The sequence below is a fragment of the Chamaea fasciata genome, unplaced genomic scaffold, assembly GCF_029207755.1.
Source record: "Chamaea fasciata isolate MVZ Bird 193981 ecotype frontalis unplaced genomic scaffold, bChaFas1.0.hap1 SCAF_5, whole genome shotgun sequence".
In the NCBI taxonomy this organism is placed as follows: domain Eukaryota; kingdom Metazoa; phylum Chordata; class Aves; order Passeriformes; family Sylviidae; genus Chamaea; species Chamaea fasciata.
In genome coordinates this window covers 46632141-46647340 of record NW_027094090.1, presented here as the reverse complement: position 1 = coordinate 46647340, position 15200 = coordinate 46632141, and the positions used below count along the sequence as shown (strand labels likewise).

Sequence of the window (15200 nt, the reverse complement as noted above, 5' to 3'; positions counted from 1 at the left end):
GTCTGCATTGAGAGCTGTTCTCCAGTTGATAGTATTCTGCATCTCTCATGGGGGTTGTGTGTGATCCTTTTCAACACCTCTAGAGGAGTCTGAGCCATTGCTTGAACTTCTGAGAACAAAAGGTAGATTACTCTTTGACTGATCTTTTCCAGTTAGGCCTTCAACTTCTATAGCCTGCTAAGACATTTCAGCTGTCAGCTGTTGTACTGTGTTGTGTTTACATTGTGTTTAGCACTTGGCTGCCAATATGGCAGACCACTAGTAATTTGTTACTGCTGGATCTGTAAAACCTCCAGCAAAAATGTTCTTCAAAGCTCTTTTGATTATCCACTCTCAACCACTATTCATCTTCAGATGACTAACTCAGTACTGCATATAGTTCTTCTTTAGATAGACTTTGTCTGTTCAGGTATGATTTTCTTTTATGTCCTTTATTAAGCCAACAGCAACTTAATGGAATAATAACTGCATTTGCATTAACACATTTCTACTGAGAATATGTGTGTTAAATAAAATACTGTGCACTGGAGGAGTAATAAAGTGGTGACTTCTGCCTACTCTCATACCACCTCATTTTTTTCCCTACTTTAATTTCTCTTCCTTGTGCTCTATTTCATGACAAATAATGTATTTTCTATAAGTTTCATCATACTGCCACCCACTTACCCACCCTCTTTTTCACAATTTTAAGAAAGGAAAAATGCATGGTTTTCCACTGATTTTCATGGCAGTTATATAGCACTGAATTTTTCAAATCTTATATGACAACATTCAGGTGGTATAGGGCTGTTAAATAGAGAAATGCTTCTGTCGCTATTCTCCAAGCAGCTATTTTCTCTGAGACATTTATAGCCAAAAATGGTGGTCATTACTTTGAATTATCTTTTTTTTTTTTTCCCTCATGTAAGAGCAAATATTCTGTAGCCTTTAATTCCATTTAATATTTTTAAAATTATTAACACTTGATTTTGCTTTTCTGCTCCTATGCCCTTCATTCTCAGTTTCTTCTTTTTCATCTGTTACATGAGTTTTTCAGTGAGTCACATTTTGGAGTGAGTCATGTGCATATTGATTCAGAGGGATGCATTAGTCGGTCATTAACATAAGAAATTCCATTAACTTAATTGGAACTGTTCCTGTGGTTAAATTTCAAGGCTCAAAAAAAAAAAAAAAATCAAAACCAAATTCCTTTACTTTTTGCACAGCCCATATTTGGGTATACCCTTCCTATATACCAACATGGGTCAAACCTACTATGCAAAGGCATTGCTGTAAAACACATTTCCGTAGCAGTGTCCTTGCAGTCTCTATGACTTCCTGGGTGAATTCTGTTTTAGGGTTTTATGCTTCATGTGCTAAGTTCTTTTTCATGATATAGTAAAGCGCTTGAAGTGCTTTGATATTAAACATTTAAAATTAAGAGTGCAAATATTCTGATTTATTAGTATTAGGTATGTGCTCAAAGTTGGACAAGTATTTAAAACACAGGTTCACTTTATTTTAGCTAATATTAAGAAAGAGAAATTAATTTGGCAGTTCAATCCTGTCCCAAACACATATATTAGAGTGGAGTAAGTTATGGAACTGCCTATGTTTTGATACATTATAGAGAAGTAGCTTAATCCATAGATTAAACAAATAACTTACTTTAAATCACAGAATCACAGAATTAACTGAGTTGGAAGGTACCCACAAGGATCCTCAAGTCCAACTCCTGGCCTGCACAGCACCATCCCCAAGAGTCACACCCTGTGCCTGAGAGCATTGTCCAAATGCTCCCTGAGCTCTGTCAGGCTGGTGCTGTGACCACTGCCCTGGGGAGCCTGTCCCAGTGCCCAATCACCCTCTGGGTGAAGATCCCTTTTCCTAATATTCAACCAAAACCTCCCCTGACACAACTTCAGGTCATTCCCTCAGGTCCTGTAACTGATCACTTGAGAGAACAGATTACCTATTAGGTTTTTAAATCATAAGACTTTTATTTGATGAATAGTTGCATCCTTCTACGAGAGTAGTGCAAAGATTCAGAATCATCTTAACATTCATTATTTATGCTACGTGCAAGGATGAATTAAAAATTTCAGATGTATTGCTCTACTTCAATACATGTCCAGATGTGCTCATTTTATAATCTCATCTTTACTTAAAATTTTGACCTTATTCAGTATGAATTGTACTTGCCTTTTGGTTCCAGGATATATTTCCTGTATAATGTCAGATCCTGCTCTGGAGACAGGGATTAATTTTGGGGTACTCATCATGATAGGTGGCAATAGCACTTGCCCACTGAGGGGCAGCAACTACACAATCACATAGTTTTTCTGATGTATGTGAATTAATCATTATTTGCCTAAAGTTAATATATTTTGTGTTTGCTACGTGCGGTCATTTTACTTGGTGCTACTGGCTTCATTTCATGTTACGGGAATTTCTCCTCAGAATCAAGACATCACTGTGCTCTTGAGTTCAAAGGGTGTAAAGGTGTGGGGTTTCTTCTGGAGCCCTAGTCAGAAAATATTATCACATGCAGCTGGGCTGATATGCAGTGGTATAGAGACCAAGATTCCACATCAGGGATTTCTAGAGCTGAAAATTCCTCTGAAAATAGTCACAGAATCTCTCAAGATGATTCCTGATGTAGCCCAGCATTTGCGCAAACTTGTCTTCAGTTTCAGCATAGCCAGTAGATCGGGAACACAAACTTAGGAGATGTTGAAACAACATGCCTGGCATCCCACAGGGATCAAGGCAGAAGCAGGTACAGAGTACACTTCTCCATCCTTCTGCTGCTGTAAGTACAAAACTGTCTTTGTCTTCCTGATACTTTATTGCAGAATACAGGAGGTGCAGTCAAACTCTAACCAGACTCACAGCAAGTGAATGAGATGCAAATTTGGAACATGTTCATGAAAGAGCGGCAGCAGATGTGCAGTGTAAGGTGTAAGACAAAATAATGAGGATGGGAAACAGAAAAACATTAGCAGGGAGAAGGCCTTGGGGGATGTGGGAAAGGTGTGCCCAGGTTCCCAAAATCTTTCACTGTCTGTAAGAAATAGGATTTATGTCATAATTGAGGCTCCTCCTTTTCAGGATCCTTACTGAATCTTAAAAGGATGTATTTGTTTAATGTGGGGTTGCTGCTGTAAAAACATAGTAACTGATTGTGTTTTATGTCATGCCCTGATGCTGTTTTTTTCTGCTGCATATCTCAGGCATTTTCCCCTGAGAGCAGCCTGGGCAGCAGCAGGGGGAGCACTGAGAGCACAGAACACTGTCCCAGCTCTTCTGTCCCTGGCTTGACTGCTGCAGCTGCTGGGGTAGCCGTGGCAGAGATCGACCTGCTTATCCTAATTTATAGAAGAGATTCAGGAACAGTTTCCTGCTCTATTAGTTGTTAGTATAGTTTCAAAATAGAATACTAGGTAACAGAACTGTAATTTTTTGCTTTTATTTCACAGTGTAAGGTACATGCCATTTGGGCAAGGAGAGTTAGAAGCACATCTCTGTTAGGATGATAGAAAATACATGTTTGAGAAATTATTTCTACAGAAAAAACTTCCTACTGACCTCATTGTTTCAAACTGAGTGGCAGCATTTGGCTTATCAAATGTCTGGTTGCTTTCTGCCTCACGTAAGCAGAAGGATTTTGCCTTCTGGATTTCATCCTTGCCTGTTCCATTTAAAAATACTGTTTTCTTGCAAAGACCAATGATAAGTTAATGTTTGTGTCTCCAGAGCTATGATGCAATAGGAAATGGTAAATGTCCTGTTATTTTGTACCTTTTATAATTTGCTGATGCTGTTTAGCTCTAGCAGATACTATTTGAAAGGGTATGTGAAATACTTCTGCAAATGGATGATACTATGAAAAAAACAGATACAAGAAGGAAAAGGTTTGATATTTGGTTTTAGGTTTCCCTGGACTAGGACAGGAAAGTCTCCTATGTATTCTGAAACAAGGGAATTGAGATATATTTTTCCTAGCAGTGGCTGTTTGCAAATATCAAGGCAGAAAGCAGACCAGTCTTCACTAAAAGCTGAGAAAAAGAGGGACTGAAAGGAAAAGAGACGTATCATTTACTGTATATCCTTGAAAAAACTTGTCTAGGTAATAAGGTCATGTGTTAGATACAAAATAGTTAACATCTGTTAAAAAGGCGGCCATACATAAAAGGATTTATGTACGTTTTACACATGGTGTACAGCTGCTGAGCTGTGAACTTGGTCACTGTAGGTCATAGTTAAGATTAAAGCTGCTTTCACCTCTTCTTTTTGACTTTTAAGAGTAGAACAGACTTTCTCTTCTTCTGTCTGTATTTATCATACTCTCCATTGATAAATACTGGCTTCTCTCTTAGATCAGGAGAGAGATTCCAAGTTACTGTGATAGACAATCTGATATACATGTATGTTTTGAAGAATAAATAGCCTCTTTATAAAGTGTCCTTCAATCTAAAGTATCCTAGTGCACAAATCTTGCATTTAATGTAGATGGAGACGTGAAGAAGAAGGCTTCCATACCTAAATTTTGGAAGATGTGATTTAAATACTCATTAAGTATGAAAATGAGAGGTGATGTGATAGGCTCAGTAGTGTCTGAAGAATACTTGTCACTAACTGTAGCGGCCCAATGTCCTTATGCTAGATCTTACTTCTCTCTCACTTCTGTATCATTATTAATCTCTCTTTACATCGAGAAATTACCTTGTCAGCCTCTTACCACTGCAAGCAATACTTGATTCAGTGTTCCAGTAAAAACCAGAACTTTTAATAAATCTTTAATCCTTTGTTAAGATCTTGTGATTTCTCTACCAAATTTTCCTTTTGCATATCATATCTAATATCATGTAGGGTTTTCGGTCTGTTCTGTTTGAGGATATATGTTGCTTATGCTTGTGTCTCTTCTAACTTAGTCAGAAGTTCCCTTACTGAAGCTTAATACTGCAGTTTATATTGACTTTGCCATTTCATAATGTCTAATTCAATTAATTGAGTAACTGTGATTTAGGTGGCATTTTTAAATTACATTTGTTTGGGTTGTTTTAACTCAAAATAGGCATAAATAAGAGCTTCTAAATTGTGCCTGTTTTTCTTTAGTTGACAGAAATATCTTCTACTCTTATTTATTTATTTATTTTCCGAGAAGTGGGCATAAATAACTTTGGGTTTACTAAAACTCTCCCTACAGGGCTATATCAAGGCTTCCCAGTAGCACACACAGAATTAGATTTTCACATTCAAAGGATCTCTAAGGAGGCAAAATTAAATTATACAACAAAACAGAAAAATTAGGGAGTTCTGGGAAAGGAATGAAAGCTGTGAGAGAGTAACAGGAAACTGTGTGGTCTGGGTTTGGAGTTTTATGGGTTTGTGTGACCGTCTGAGCTCTGTGAATTGATTGTAGATTTTTTCTGTGCCTCGTTTGCCTCTTCCAGACGCACCCCTCTTCCCAGGGTATGCAGCCTCAGTCTATCAGATTTGAGGCACTTGTGACTCCTTTTGCTGTGCAGCTATTAACTCCTTCCTTCTTCTTTGCAAATGCAGCTCTTTCCCTGCAGTAATTCCCACATATCTCTTTCCCATTGTCTGGGAAGAACTGGACTTTTGTCAAGCAGGGATGGGTGAGAAAGGTGATGGCAATAACTGTTTCTTCACCCTCCAAACAGACTTTTTCTGAGGGTTCCTTTTTAGTGCCTTATTGGTGGCAGAAATCCAGTAAGCATTAAAAGAGCTAACCCTGATCTGCAGTAGTCTGTAGATTAGTCTGTATCATGTTTGTACCTGCATTGTCTAGTTGCATGAAAGCACCAGTCAGTTTAATCAAGTCATGTGTCTAATGAACTCTGGCATTGACTGATCCTTTTTTAAATGATCAGGAGATCTGACTATATACTTTCCACTTCCTCTCATGCATATTGACATTAAATTCCTGTGATTCACACTCTATCTTAGGCAATTTATATAAAATACATCTAACAGAAATATGCAACTCTCATTCTCCTTGTGTAGTTTCTTTTTACCATTCAATAATTGTTTGGCTTGGGTTTTTTTCGCTCTGTTCCTATAATGGCTAAATACTCATATGTTCCTCTTTCAGTGACTCTATTGTAATTCATCTTCCTTTAGTTGTGTTGAAAAATTCTCACTTATATTATGTGTGTGTGTTTTTCACCTTTACAAGGTGCACTGACATTTTTATATGACTTTTGTCTTCATTTGCTTCCATTGACTTGTAAGGTCACAGCTGATGTGTGTTACCTGCTATCCTGTGTTGAGCACCCCTGCAGTTCTTTGCTTTTTTCTCCAGGGGGCAAGAAGTACTTTATTCTCTGGTACAGCAATTCTGAGATTTAAAATACAAGTGCAGGGCAGCCACCAAGGAAGATGGTGTCCTAAATAGAGGGGAAAGACCTCTAGTCTACTTTCTTTGTCTATGCAAATACCTAGCAATAATAGTCTTTCATGACCTACACTCTGCAGAATTAAACCAATCCTTTTAATAATCAGTGTGAGAATATTGGTTGCTATAGCAACATAGTCTGTGGTACTACTAGAGTGTCAAAATAACCTAATGAAATACCGTGCTAAGAATGTTTTAGAAATTGACTTCTAAAATAAAAAGTAAATAAATCCACCTAACTTTACAAGATAGGGCTAGATTAATGAAGCCTGCAACAAGGAAAGCACCATTTTCTAACCGAGGGGAATCAGAATAATGGAGTGGGATGTATTATGTTTCTTATCTTTGACGCATGCGTTGAGATAGAATTTAGAAATGTTTTTCCTGCTTAAATGGTATACCAACAACTTCTGTGTTAAGAAGTTAGCACTAGAGTCAAGAGTTAAATGGTCCTTACAATTTGAGTTAGTGCCTTTCTGTGCAGTGCCTTTGCTTCTCCTACAGTTTCTATCAGCTTGTGTTCATCTTTAAAGCTGCTGCTGTTTCTCTAGTTCTTTCTGCCCCCTACTTTTCTTTCACTTCTCTATTCCCTTCCTTGCAGCAGACTCCATGCATTCCTTTATTTTGTTGGCTAAAATAATCTGCAGTTAAGTGTTGGGGTTTTAAAGATGATTTTTACAGGGACCCCAGAGCAGTACTTTGGAGTTAATGTTACTATCAGATTGATAGCTGTGGTCAGCCATTGTCTCAAGCAGTGCTATTCTGGTCAAGCAAAAATCCAACCACTTCTGAAAGAAGTGTTCCTGAAGACAGCATTTAGTACCCGAGTATCAGGCAGGCTGCTCAAGCAAATTTGAAGCAGGCTAGAACAGCTATCCCATATTCCCATATACCAATTTAAATAGGGACAAAGAATTATGGTGTAAAAATTACTTTTTTTTTAACTTGTAACAATTTGTGTTGACATGAGATTTTAAAAATCATTCATCACTGGGTTAACTTTCCTCCTTCTTCTCCCAAAATTAATAAAAGTTGCCACTGCAATTCAGCTGGGGTGGATTATCCTGTGTAGCAAAATAGCATAAATATACAGGAACAGACCACTACTCCTATTTCTGTCTGTCAAAGAAAATTAGGATACTGCTTTGAGTAAAAATCAGCATTTTTCCCTTATTGCTCAGATTAATGTGTAAACCGCAGTGTTCGTGAGTCAATGACTATTTCTGATACTTTTCATCCCTTCCAGACTATAAAGCAAAATAATACAGGTTGTTTTTAATTACATCTTTTGCCTACAAAATAAGATAACACATTTATTACTGATAAATTCAATGCAAAAAGGAAACCTCGTCTTTTAACTGATTTAGTATTTTTAGACTGCAAAAACCTTGGACCCATCCAGGTAAATGTTAGTTTTTATTCTTTGTGGAATATCCTAAACTTAATGATATTACAGCAAATTTTAAAGTAAAAGGAAGTAGAAAGTGCCAATTTCTTGATAGTAAAGACGATAGATATTTTCAGTGTGTATTAATATTTTCCCTCAATTTTAAAGTATAATTGCAGATAGCTCAATATGCAACTTCCTTAGAAAGTATTATTTTCATGTAGCAGTTTAACAGTTGAGTAGGTACTTTGTATTAAAATAGCAGTTTATCCTTAGGAATTTGTGAATGGGACACTCTCAAGTTCATAAGATAAAAAATTTCTTTTCAGTATATCACTGTATTTAATTTGAAAGTATTGTTCCTTTCTGCACAGAGGCCTTCTTCAATGCGTTTATCACCAAGGGAGGAAGAAGATGATGATGCAGCTGAAAATACTTGTGGACCTTCTGGTTTATGGGAGGCACTGACACCTTGTAATGGATGCAGGAACCTTGGATTTCCCATGCTTGCACAGGTATGCGATTCTCTTTTCATCATTCAACTTAGTTACTATGGAAGAGCTGCATAATCTCTGCCTTAAGCCCTAGAGTTATTTATAGTCTTGCCTGATTCCCTTCAAAATTGCTCCTTTCACTCTTCATTTTAATGTCAAAAGCTGATTCCAAAATTAAATTTTGAGGTTCGGTCAGCCTGCTATAATACTTACTCATATGAGTTTAATATGAAGACTGATGTTTAATACCCCTATTTTAGATGGATAGCTGCTGTGTTGGTTAGCTTTCTTTTCCATCTGGAAAGAAATTCTGAAGTCACATAGTTTCCTTTGGGATAAGTACTCTATTTTTGATCAGCTTCTAATTAATATAATGACATCTCAGCTACTTTCTTTATAGAATTAATTAAGGACATCATGCATAACTCGACTGATGTAAGAATATAGCCTAAAACTTCTCATTGAAGATTATGTAAGTTAAAGGAAAAAAAATCCACAAATGTTTTCAAATGCTCATCATAATATAGAGGAGTATAAATAGAAGTGGGTAATATATTTGGGTCTAAGTCCTAGCAACTCTCGGAGCAGTTCAGTCTGCAGTATCTACCAAAGCATTCCAGCAGCTGTATCCTGAACAAGTGATATTGTATTGCTACAGAACAGGATGATGCTTATTGCTGCTTCTGGGTGTCCCTTGTTCTCTTTCCTCACTATAAATTAGCACTCTTGTTTCTGTAACATTTTTCCTGTGCTTTTTTTTTTTTTTTTTTTTTTTTTTTTTTTTTTTTTTTTGTAGCATTGAATGAAGACCTGCCAAATTTCTGTTTAGAAATGTTTGGTTTTTTCAGTTACATCCTTGGCACTGCATTTAAATAGCTTTGTCAGATTCTTGTGTACCACATTGGAATTACATATCCTGTCTCACTACCCTTCATACACTGTTGCTTTCATACCATGACTGTACGTTTTATTCCCTTTAAGTCTCATGGGACTTGCACCTGTTTGCAGTCAATGCTGAAGCATTCCCTTCAGTCAATGGAAACAGGATACGGCAGCTCATGTGCTTGAATAACAATGAGCACTGCCCTGTCTCTTGATAAGGATCCCTTTTATTCCTTTCCCCTTTCAGTAGCTGTTTCCTACTTTATACTATCCATCAGTTTAGACATTTGGCTAAGTGTGGAGTTGTCGGAATTATCCTGATTTACAATAGGAGTACTATAGTTACTAATTCCTCATTTTTAAGCATTTGTTTCAAAACATATTTCTTAGATGGAACTTTTCTTATTTAAATATCACCTGTGGTTTAATTATTGTTAAACTTTCCTATGATGAACATGCATGCCATTTTTATTTTTTAGTTTTAGAAAATATTTTTGCTTTTCTTGGGTTTTTTATGTAAGGTATTCATAAAGGGTGCTATAAAATTGAGGGATGCCTTTGGAAAGTGGAATCAAGTGTGGTTAATTGGTTGGTATGTCTTTCCTATTTATAAGGAGACATTAATTTCAACTATGATCTAAGTTTTAAGATAGTGATTCCTGAATTAGTTTTATTCATTGTACTCAAATTTTAAGCTAAGACTTATGATATCTCATCCTTCTTGCTCTGAGAACAATAAAATATTTGATTATGAGTACAAAAAGAAGTATATTTATTATGCTTTCTTTTATGATATGACAGATTGCCTTTCTAGATTGTTTCTATCCATAAAAATTGATGACAAGAGATAGATTTTGTCTTTTGTTGATTTCTTTTTATGGGAGAAAGGAAAGAAATTAGGTAGTGAAAAATCTCCAAACTAAACACTAGTGACTTTGGTTTCTATAAATTGCCATCAATGTATGGAGCCTTTCAAGCTGTTAGCTCATCTGCTGGATTTTTCACATTTACTTCAGAATGCAGCAGAGAACATCTTGTTCTAAGAGACTGAAAACATTAAGTATATATGTAAGTTTCTGGATTAAGAACAGTATCTGGAATTGCTCTAACAAATTATATATTATGTGCAATAGCATGTTTTAGGTAAAAGTACAAAAATATGGTTCTGATACTCATGTCAGTGCACTAACGTATCAGAAAGATGTCATCATGAAGAAACAATGAGGTAAGGGTATTTGACATGGTGTCTTAAAATTCATACTTTGATAAAGGTCCAAAAAATAGCGAAAAGAGTCTATCAATTACTCCTGAGCACAAAGAAGTTCATTTTTACACTTCTCCTTTATTTAAAAATAGATTTTAAAATCATGTAAATATATTGTGTTTGCACAATAATGGGGAACAAACACAAAGATTGATTCTTGCTTTATATACACAGTGATACAATGATAAAATGATAACACAATGATAACATGAAATTGAGTTTTAGGTGAGATTATGAAAATGTCCATCTGTGACCTAGTGAGCTAACAGCTTTCAACATGCCAGAGGAGAGGGCAGTAATCATCTTGACAAATTTGTTTTCTTTTTTGCAGTTAGGGGAAAAAAGTTTGTCTAGAGGTACTTCTGGCATGCAGTATGTCACTATTGTATCTACTGTGCGGGGAAGTGTCATTTTAGAGAGGACTATTATAGAAAGTTCTGTGTAAAATGTTATATCATTTAAAACCTAGCATTGCAGTAATAAAGGTATTCTCAGAACAAGCAACTCTCTTTTACAGTCTTAAAATTGGTGATGTGCTGGAAGAGTTTTATGAAAAAATCTTTGCGCCTTGTAAAAATTTCAGGGGTTTAGAATACACAGCTGGAGTTTTGGAGACTGAAATTTAGACATGTCTTCTTATTTTAGCAGAGAGTGTATTCCATTTGTAGGTTATGATTTAGGGTTACTTTGGGGCTGTTGCTTTGTTTTGGAGTTAATCTTTGGTTTCGGGCAGAAATTCAGTACCCACATACATATTCACAATTTCTTAAGAATAAAGCAGCATACTCTGAATGTATGTATATAATTCTGTTTTCTTTCTCATGGGTAGCACACTTTGAATATTTCTCTGCTAAGGGGCAAACAGGGCCTGATGAACAGAGATAAACAGAGGGCAGTCTGCAATGTCAGAGAGATGAGTGCTGCAGAATTCTATATGGTTCCTCCTATTACCAGTTTAAAGCAAGCAGTTCACACACCTTAATCTTGACAGCCATACCAGCATATTTTTCTAATTATGATATAAGGTAATTGTGAGATAAGGCAGGTTTAGCTCTGTCCCATTTAGGATGCTGCAGGGTCAGCTTGACTGGACTGTGTCTTGAATTGTGTTTTATGTAAAACTTAAAAATCCTGACAGTTATTCCGTGTGTTTGGCATGATGACAGCCAGGAACACCTAATTTGTCTAACTGTTACAAAATGAAAATAATGTCTGTAAAGAGGGCAGTGCAGTTGCTTTGGAAAATTTGAACTTTGATTCAAAAGCCGTAAGTACAAATCTTCATGTTGCCAGTTGCTGGGAAGCATGGCTCTTCACAAAAATATATGCAAAATTTACTTAAATATTTAAATGCTATGTTTCTAGTTTAGTGTCAAATTTTCATCTTTTAGGAGAGAATGAACTTCTTGGAGGCTTTGACATTTTCTTTTAAGACTGATCAACATTCTGTTTATATAATTTTAGGATTCCTAGAGGTAGGAACTTTAGCAACTTTATCATGGGTTGTCTTGTGAAAAGAGAGACTTTCCCCAAAAAATGCCTTTTTATTTAGAGAGAGGGAAGAAAAAGTGGACTCCTAACTACATTTTTAGGAGATGAAAACTGTATGTAATAGTTTCTTTATCAATACAGGCTATGGTGGGAATATTTAAAGTTTGGAATTTGAGGCATCTGTTAATAGGGTTATATATTTCATGTCTGCCTTCCAGAGGATCATTTTGTCTGTCTGTACTTCTTTTTGTAAATTTTAAAAAATTAATTTCTAATGGGAAAAAATTTTGCATACTCTTTGTATTGTAGAAGCTTGTTAAGGTTGTTCTGTAGAAAGCCTGACACTGAAAATTATTTTGTTGCAACTATTTTTACATTTTCAAAATGAGTTCAAGATACATGAGAGATGTATGGGGTAATTAAGTAAGGAGCTAACTCAGTTTTCACATAGACATCATATCTGCTCCTAAAAAAACCATCTGTACTGATGCTCTCTGGAGAGAGATAGCATGGCTCTATGTTGTCTCTTTATGAAGAATTTTAATACTGGGAATTTTATTTGGCATTGTTTGTTTTCATTTTAACATATTCTTTTGGTTTGAACTCCCTCTATTTTCAGCTGCCTCAAAAATTTTCTTAGATTTTAAGCTCAATGCAAATATTTGAGTAATTTTTGACCTGCTTATTTTTGACCTCCCTGCAGAAGGTAGTCTAAAAGAGGAAGTATTTCTCCTTTGTTTTTTAATAAAAACAGAGAAAGACATGTTTTTAATTAAACAATAATGGCTAAAGTGTTTCAGCTTGGTTTTTCAATCCATTAATAACATTACCTTTCAGTGCATACAGTGAAAGCACATTTCAAACTAGACTGGTAAAGAAGCAGAGGTTGATCTTACTCGGTGCTGAAGTTTCTCCAAAATTAGACTGTGGCATTACCTAATGTTACAGGGAAGGAAACCTGTCTTCTTGTTTAGTGATGATATAGACAAAGTAGAGAAAGCTTTGGCCTAAAATATACCTGAGTACAGATAGCCAGAGTAAGATGGTTATATTATCTATAATATTTTCCTATCATTTCTAAACTTCAGTGAAAAAATTTTTTGTCTTCCTAATTTAGTGGATTAAATGATGAGTTTACTTAAATGGGAGTAACATGGAAAGCTCTACTACCCATAAAAAATATTTGTGTTAAACTCTTGATTTGCAGTGTTGTCTCTTTTGCAGTAAGCTTAAGTCTTATTAGTAATTTCAAGAACACACCACCCACACACTGAAGCAGCTACTGAAAAGTGCAATATGTATTCTGCCAAGAAAGAACCAGCAGGTGATGATTATACCCTGCTGAACAGAGATAGAAAATAAGTATATTGAAAAAATTGTGGCTTATTTTAGTGCTATACTACATTTTCTGATTGTGTTTTAAGGAATGAAGCTGATTGTTTTATTCTTGCATATGGTATGTATTGCATATGTAGCTTCTTAATTTCCAGTGTAAATTTGCAGGTGTCATGTTGCAAATGCATTTTTACTGTGCTAGTTGTATAATCTAGACACCACTACACAGGTGTGTAATATGACCAAAAAGTTATAATCTGTTTATCCTTGGGTATTTTCAGAATTGACTAATCAAGCTCCTAATGGTTAAGCTCTGCTTCAACTGCAAGTTTGGACGAGATGACTTCCAGAGATCTCCTTCATATTGTTGCTAACACCTATGTTCTATAATTCTCTGTAAGGCTGTGGGACCTCAGATGAGCTTATATCTTTAAAAATTTAGGACTGCCTCTGCAGTTTGTAAATGACTGGTTTTGAGATCTGGCTGTCCCTGTCCAGCACTGTGTAAATCTGGTCACTGCTGGGATATGTTGTCTCTTGGTGTGATTGTGGAACAGCAAAATTAGATGGGATGAGAGAGAAAGGTATCAAACTGTACTGGAAGTGTTGATGTATGTCAGAAATAATCTGAAATATTGATGACTGTAGTGGTTTACAAGATGAAATTTAATTCCTATTAAATTCAAATTCATGTAGAAATTACTGTTGAATTGAACACTGTCACATATGTAACTGAAACACGCCAGATTGTAATCTGGGGAGATTTTACATAGTATAACTATAGTACATTTTGTTGTTTTGTGGTTTGCAATTTAGTGGTAACCAGGAGACACACTTTCATGGAATGTTTTGCTTTCAGTACTGCCTCTCAAATTATTGGAAAATGGAAAAAAACTCAATTTGAATTGCCCAGTGAATAGATATCAATAGCACATGGCAATTAGTTTTGTACATGAAAGATGTTTGGCTTTGTGTTTTAAAATTCATGTTTGAACTTCAGCTGCTTCATAACTGAAATATTAGAGCAGCTATATTAAAACCTGAAAATTTGTTTTTAACTTCCTGGTTATTCTGAACAAATTGGGCTACTGTTCAGTATTAACATTTCCTGGGGAAAAATGCCATCATACATATATTGTATTTGTTTTTCCTACCATAGTAACAGGAGGAACAATTAATGCACAAAGTCCTCGTGTTGAGGTATCTGTAGTTAAGATACCAGTTGAATGGGGGTATCTGGACATGGTGATTACTACATGGATTTGCTACACTGATTAGCCATGCAGTCAAACTTTGTGTCAGGTTGTATTTCTGTGAAGGGCTGTTTAAAGGCGCTTGATGTTTTGCGATTTTTTTTGGAGCATAAAAACTTTTTTCTATTTTGTTTTGTTTATTTTTAATGATGTTAAAAATATATCTGAGAACCAAGCTAGTTCTGGAACCATGAGGGATACTTTATTTTACTTCAGTTTTTCTAGTACAGAAAATCATGGCTTCATAGAATGAGTCCATGAGAAGTCTGTAAAATTTATAGACCTGATTTCTTTCTGAAGAAAAGACCTGACTGACAGCTGGATTTTTAAAACAGCAACTCTGTAGTTTTTGACTGTGAATCCTCTCTTGCTGTGCAAAAGGAATTGCATGCCTTGGTTTTAAAGTCATGTCTGGTAGTTGTATTTTACAGAAAACCTTTAATGCTGGTATCCATTATACTGAGTCTGAAAATGAGATAGATCCTGAATCAACAGATTTCTTAAGTATAAGCATTAATGTGCTCAATTCCACTTGGGTTTCCATAAAAATGGAGCTTTATAAAGAGATACTTTATATTTTCACCAAAGTTCAAAACTAGTCTAAGACTTACAGTTTCTTCAAATCCCAAACTGATTGTTATGATTTTTTTCACTATAGAAACCTGTAATTAAGAAGAACTCATGAACTGGATGT

General features: G+C 35.6%; 1 protein-coding gene across 4 annotated transcripts in view; it reads left to right on the top strand.

Annotated features, from left to right (window-relative positions):
* Positions 1-15200, top strand: part of ANKS1B (ankyrin repeat and sterile alpha motif domain containing 1B) — a 413998-nt gene that overhangs the window by 90825 nt on the left and 307973 nt on the right. For all 4 annotated transcript variants that reach the window (XM_066183438.1, XM_066183439.1, XM_066183437.1 and 1 more), the window contains one exon: positions 8162-8302. In XM_066183438.1, the coding sequence (XP_066039535.1) occupies positions 8162-8302 (141 nt within the window). The remainder of the gene's footprint in view (positions 1-8161; positions 8303-15200) is intronic.